The 6,534-nt window shown below is 38.9% G+C and overlaps 1 protein-coding gene across 1 annotated transcript in view; it reads right to left on the bottom strand.

The window, feature by feature from the left end:
- LOC127137273 (uncharacterized) overlaps positions 1-3,775 on the bottom strand; it is a 140,940-nt gene extending 137,165 nt beyond the window's left edge. Inside the window, exon 1 of the mRNA XM_051063743.1 lies at positions 2,884-3,775. Coding sequence (XP_050919700.1) covers positions 2,884-3,775 — 892 coding nt within the window. The remainder of the gene's footprint in view (positions 1-2,883) is intronic.
- Positions 3,776-6,534: the final 2,759 nt, after the last annotated feature.

Consider the following 6,534-nt stretch of genomic DNA (forward strand, 5'->3'; position numbering starts at 1 on the left):
CGCTGCACACTTAGAGAAAATTATTAAGGTACCAAATTGTTTCATTCTTTGTTATCATCAAAACTTAGAGATATATTGCAGAACCAAAATCTTGTTCTAACAATTTGTCCCCGAGGTTGCACATTTGAAGCAAGATATTCCCCATAATAAGCATATTAGAGTGCATCATTATTCGGAAATGGTGGAACCATAGCAGCAGAAGCATATGGATTGGGCTAAACAATCTAAGCATGGATATGGAAATTGAGATGAGGGCCCCTATACTCGGGATCTTGATCTTCAACACTGTCATCATTCCCATGCTCCATTTCTGTTTTATGATTGCGTTTGCATGGTGTGACAATTTGTGTCACACCTTTTGATGTTCAACTTGTGCAACTTGATTTCTATGCGAAATGATCTCTGATTCTTCTGATTTTTTGTATGTTGATCATGTTAGATGTCTTGAATGTTCATGAATTTTTCCAGAATTATTTGAATCATTTCTGTTTTGTTTTGAATTTTTCATTCATGATGATCACATATGAGCTTTGAAATGGTCTTTGATTTCTTTTGCTCATGAAATGCTTTTGCTTAATGATTTTGATGTGAGCCTTTTTAGGATATGTCAATATGTGTTTGAAATTACAATGTGTTGAATTTCAGCTCCTGTTTTGAATTTTTTCTTCATCTTCGACCCTAGGCTTTGACCTAGTGGTTTGTTGCTTACATGTGAGTTTTGATTTCAGGTTTAAGCATCCAAGTTCCATAGTTGATGATGCTTCATCATGTGAATGTTGATGTTTGCAATTGATTACTAACATTTGTGTGTTTTGTAGGTTGATGCTAACTCATTTGAGTTTGCCTTATGGCTTATACATTTTGTACATTGGGATTGTCTGTGGCTTATTGACTGTTGTCTGTTTGTCTGAGTATTGTACTGATTTGTTTAGTGTTTCCACAGGTACCTAAGTTGCTTTAAGTTCATTTGAACTTTGCTTTGCTTGGTTGCTTAACCACTTAGGTATAATCCCTAATCTTCATGTAGTCTGGAAGACCTGTCATGTTACTTTGGCAGGCAACTGTCTGAAGCCCTCCTTAAGAGGCAATGTTTGTGCTTGTTTAATTTTGTGCCAAGCAGGTAAAGTCCTCTTAAGAGGCAATTGGTAGATAAAAGAGATCTGTAATCCATCTCCTGCTACTCAGTGTGTCATTCACCTTGCTCACACAATGTGTTGATGCATTGTGAATAAGAACCCAAGATCTTATAGAGTCAATCATTTGTGGAGAAGAGTTCCTACTTTCTGAACTCCCACACTTTCCATTGATCAAAGCTCTCCCTGACCAGGGATAAGAGCTATGAGACACACCCCTCATCTCCATTTCATCTGCTTCACCCTAACTCTCAATGTTAGGGTTAAGAGCTCAAAACACCCCATTCCAGTTGGCTGTAAAGCCTAACCTTGCTTGAGCCTAATTGATTGTGTATAGTGTGTGCTAATTGACTTGTTTGTTTGCTTACTTGATTCATCTGTGCATATTTGCTTGAGTGTGCCTTTATGCATGTATCTTCATTACCTATATATCATTTCATAAACATTGTTCATCACTTTGTAACATTTTGTTTTGTCCATGGAGGAGGCAAGCATAAGTCCAATGATTGGCAGTTGTTTCCTATGATATGGTAGGAGACTAGTATAAGTCCATTGATTGGCATCTAGTATCCTTGTTTCTTTGCTTTGTGAGACTAGTATAAGTCCATAGATTGGCATCTAGTATCCATGTTTCTCTTTGTTTTAGGAGATTGGTATAAGTCCATTGATTGGCGTCCGGTATCCATTTTGTTTTGTGAGATTGGAATAAGTCCATTGATTGGCATCCGGTATCCATTTACTTTGTTCATCTGTTATTTGCTTGTTGCCTATTCCAAAAGAATAACTTGAATCATCTACATATGATCTTAAGAGGTGAACATCTAAGAAGTTTTACATCCCTTAACCCTCCCACCTTTTGTTTCTGTAAACCTCCATTTGCATGTTAACCCAAAACCAAAAAAAAACTATTGTGCAAACATTTTCATCTGTTTTTCAAATTAGAAACTTAGGCCCTAAGCCTCTGATTTTCAAACTCCATTTTCACAATACTTCTTTTGAATTGAATTCTAATCATACTTTGACTTCATTTTTGTGAACACTCCTAATTGGTTAATTTCACTCACTCAATTGCTTTTGTGGCCCAAGTCCACTTCTTAATCAAGTTTTCATACATTAGCCACAAATCTCAATTATCTTAGTGGTTGATGTTAATCTCGCCTCTTGTCCTTAGTGATCGAACCGTAAGACTTCCATACTGAAAACAGGGTTAACCCCTCTAGTATGTCGAAGCTATTCTCACAGGGTGGACTTGTTGTTGATATAGGTTGAGTTTTCTCCCGTGGATAATGAAAGACCTTAGGGCTTTTGTTTAAAATCAATCAATTCACCTTTTTGAAATATTTTAGCCGAACTACGGTGTTTTGATCCTTACCTTCCATGGAAAGGTACGTAGGCAACGGGTTCATCCGTTCAAACACAAAAATAATAACTTGTATATTCTTTTCTCATCCCTTCAATCCATGTTTGCACAATAAATATTTCATAAAAAAATAACATTTCATACAACAAGTTGTGAAAAGGGCTCCCTAGGAGTACCTAGGACGTTTTAGGTGCCTAACACCTTCCCATTGCGTAATTAACCCCTTACCTAGGTCTCTGATCTTTTCATTAGTTTTCTATGTGTAAAACGTCTTAGGCTTTTGTTCGCTTTTTAGCCATTCCTTTGGATAAATAAAAGTGCGGTGGCGACTCGATTCATTGTATGCTTTGCTTTTGATTTAATCAATAAATCATAAAGTGACGAATACACCGCTACACCGTCCTTGAAGGGTATCCACGAACATGTTTATCAACTCTCTTTCAAGAAGAGGGGGTTGAACCCTGGCAACCAGGTCTCTCCATCGTTGAGCATACTCTTTGAACGATTCATCCGGCTTCTGAGAAAGGCTTTGGAGCTGAGTCCGATTGGGAGCCATGTCTAAGTTATACTGATAATGCTTCAAGAAGGCTTCAGCAAGTTCCCTCCAGGTTCGTATATGCGTGCGCTCGAGCTGCATATACCATTCCAGAGAAGCTCCACTAAGACTGCCCTGGAAAAAGTGCATTAAGAGTTTCTCGTCACTAGAATGAGCGACAATATTTCTGCAGAAAGCTCGGATGTGGGTCTTTGGACAAGTGACCCCTTGATACTTTTCAAAGCTCGAGACTTTAAACTTGGGAGGAATTTTCACGTCTGGCACCAGGCACATGTCGGTAGCATCCAACCCAAAGGTATCAGGACCTTGCATCGCCTTGAATCTCTCCTCCATCATTTGAAATCTCCTTTCGATGTCAGCAGGAGAAGGACCAAAAGCTTCATAAACTGAGTCAGCCTTTGTAGTGAAGAAAACGTTCTGCTGATCGTCAATCTCAGGTTGGAATGTCCCATTGGCGGGAATATTGAACGTCTGATTAGCATTTTGATACACCAGACCTCTTTCGGGAGGTGGCTGAGCTACAGCAGGTGTACCAGCTCCTCCTGGTGGATCCACCGGTATAGTCACAACAACAGGGTTGGCAGTAGAGGCTCTCAGATTAGCCTGGCGCATTTCCTCTTGTCCCCTAGCTAGAGCTTGTAGGGCTTCAATGAGCTGACCCATCTGAGCCTTCGCAGTGGTCATATCCTCCCTCATAGCAGCTTGATTCTGCTCCAACTGATCCATGAGCAATCTTTGATTGCTGCGCGTGTAGTATGAATGTCGGGAAGTCAGCTTGACTGTGGATGATTCTGGATAGAAGGGTAGAATGGTAAGTTTTCTGGTTTTTGTTTGATGACATGCAGAATGATGCATGAATATTGTATTTGAATTTTTATGATGCATGAATGCATGAGTGAGTGAATGGATGATACACAAGCATGGTTCTCATGAGTCGAACACACAAGTTGGCATGGTATCATAGGTTCGAGATACAGATGGAGGATAACACTGACTGTTCTCCATAATGAGAATCTCACCGGTCGTAGTCTAGGGTTAGATAGGGACCCCAGAGTCATCGATTCATTTGGCAATTTACCGCTTACGGCAAAAGCTTCCCGGTCGTCAACTCCCTCAAATGAGCCTTTTCTGGGTGAGATCTTCGTACCGACCCACATGAGAAAAGCTTCTCGGGGGCCCGCACTACGCGACCATCGACATCGGGTCTAGACAAGGGTCTCAAAGTCATGGACCTCCTTGACTGTTTGCCGCTTACGGCAAAAGCTTACCGGTCGACAACTCCATCAAGAAGATCTACTTTGAGTGAGATCTTCGTGTCGACCCACGCAAGAAAAGCTTCTCGGGGACCCGCACTACGCGACCATCAACCTTAATGGGCCATAGGTTTAATGTTCTACAAAGGTCCTTAGAGTCATGGATCTTAATGAAGACATTGATCGCTTATGCCAAAAGCTCGACGGTCGTCAACGTCTCCAAAAGAATCTACTCTAAGCAAGGTTCTCGTATCGACCCTTACGAGAAAAGCTTCTCAGTGGACCATACTACTCAACCTCTCCTATCTCAAGTTTGCATTCTAGACTCGGGTAGAGAGTCTTTCCCACTAGGTTACTTGAAATCGGAGTACCATCCATTTCGTATTGTAGAACCAAGGAACTATGTAATAGATATCCAAAGAAATTTAAAGCAAAAGGCAATAAATAACGCAAACAATCAAAAGGATAAACATCCACACATGCGAGGAAGCAACCTAGATTAGGCTTGACTTGCTTAGGGAGGTGTCCCCAGCAGAGTCGCCAGCTGTCGCTACGCGAAAAATACAGAGTCGCCATCGTTTTTTATTTATTCCAAAGGAAAGGGAAAATATCGAGAAAACCCCAAAATATGGTCGTCGCAACCACGAACAGGTTCGGAAGTCGGTTATGCAAGGGGAAGGTATTAACACCCCTCACATCCATGGTACTCCATGGGAACCATCTAGGATGTTTGCGCTTACGTGTGTATTGTTTATCGAATGTTTGCTTGCCAAAGGTTTGCGGAGATGGAGGTAGATTTTAAATTAGTGTGCTCGCCAAGGAATGGATCCTCGTGCCTACGTATGCCCACTTGTGGAAGTGAGAAATTAGAGCCTTCGTAGTTCGTGGTTTTGAAATTGTTTGTGTTTGTTTTGTTGATTTTATTAACTTGAAGAAGGGTTTTCGATTGGTGTCGCCCTAAGGCTCAAACAAAAGGTTTGAATGCGTTGAGTTGTTTTTATGTTTTGAGAAATGAGTTATTGATTTTGGATTACACTAAAGACTATGGATAAAGGTGAATACCTTAAACTACCAAGCCAAACGTCTTGTGTTCGAAGCATTCAGAATGAGTGGAAAACTCCAGTCTCATCCCTTCTTTATCGCTTAAGGCTCGTGACGTACGATCCTAATAGCCATTTATTGTGTTTTTGGATTTGATTTGGAAAAGACCGCTTGACGTTGGATCAAGGGTTTGCTTATTGAATTTGATTTGAAAAAAGAAACTGCTTGACGTTGGATCAAGGGTTTGATTATTGATTTTGAATGGGTGAACGTTCCTAATACCTAAGGAGTAGCTAACAAGCAATAAAAGAAAGCGAGTAAATGCGTACATCGGAAAGGGGAGGGGGTACATGTAAAGTACAAGGGAGTGCATGAAATAAATGGTCTCATTGTCAGGTAGCCCAAGAGAAAGCCATGTGGGTGCAATTGTGTCCTAAACTAGAAAGCAAGTAAAAGATTACAATTAAAAGATTACAAATTCTTCTTGATTCTTGCACGCTTCTTCCATGTTAGGTCACATTTGTCCAAGGTCTTTTGAAAAGGGTCCTAATGAGTCTCTAAGTCCATTGTCCAAAGTCCTTTCCATGCTTGGAGAATTATTGTATTTTTTAAGTCTTAACCATTTTTAGATTCATTTTAGAATGGGATGAATGATGCACAATATGATAACAAAACAAAATAAAAGAAAATGAAATAAAGGACACAATTTAAATGTTAGAAGTTAATTGCGGAATTTAAAAGTTAGATGCGAAAAAGTAAAGAGTTAGATGTTAGGTGTTAAAGATCAAGATTAATTGAAATCCAAAGAAGCGATAGAAAAATTAAAATCAATAAAAAAAATCTAACAAACCTCTAATGTTAAACAATTAACAAAAATTAATTCTAAACCATTGTCAATCAATTAATCCTAAAATATTAACAAAGATTAAATTCTGAAACTAATTAAGAAAAGTAAATTCTAAAACAATTCTAAAATATTAAAACAATTAACAAAAGTTAATTCTAAACAATCATCCAAATTAAATTCTAAAACTATCACTAATCACCAAATTATTATTACTAGAATGAAGTCTAAGTAATACCTTAATTATGATTCTAAAATTAATACTAACTAACTGCTTAAACTCCTAATTACTATTAGTAATCCCTAATTCTATTAATAACATACTGCAGTTCCAGTGGAACGGGCCT

The sequence above is a fragment of the Lathyrus oleraceus genome, chromosome 4 (genome assembly GCF_024323335.1).
Source record: "Lathyrus oleraceus cultivar Zhongwan6 chromosome 4, CAAS_Psat_ZW6_1.0, whole genome shotgun sequence".
Taxonomy (NCBI): domain Eukaryota; kingdom Viridiplantae; phylum Streptophyta; class Magnoliopsida; order Fabales; family Fabaceae; genus Lathyrus; species Lathyrus oleraceus.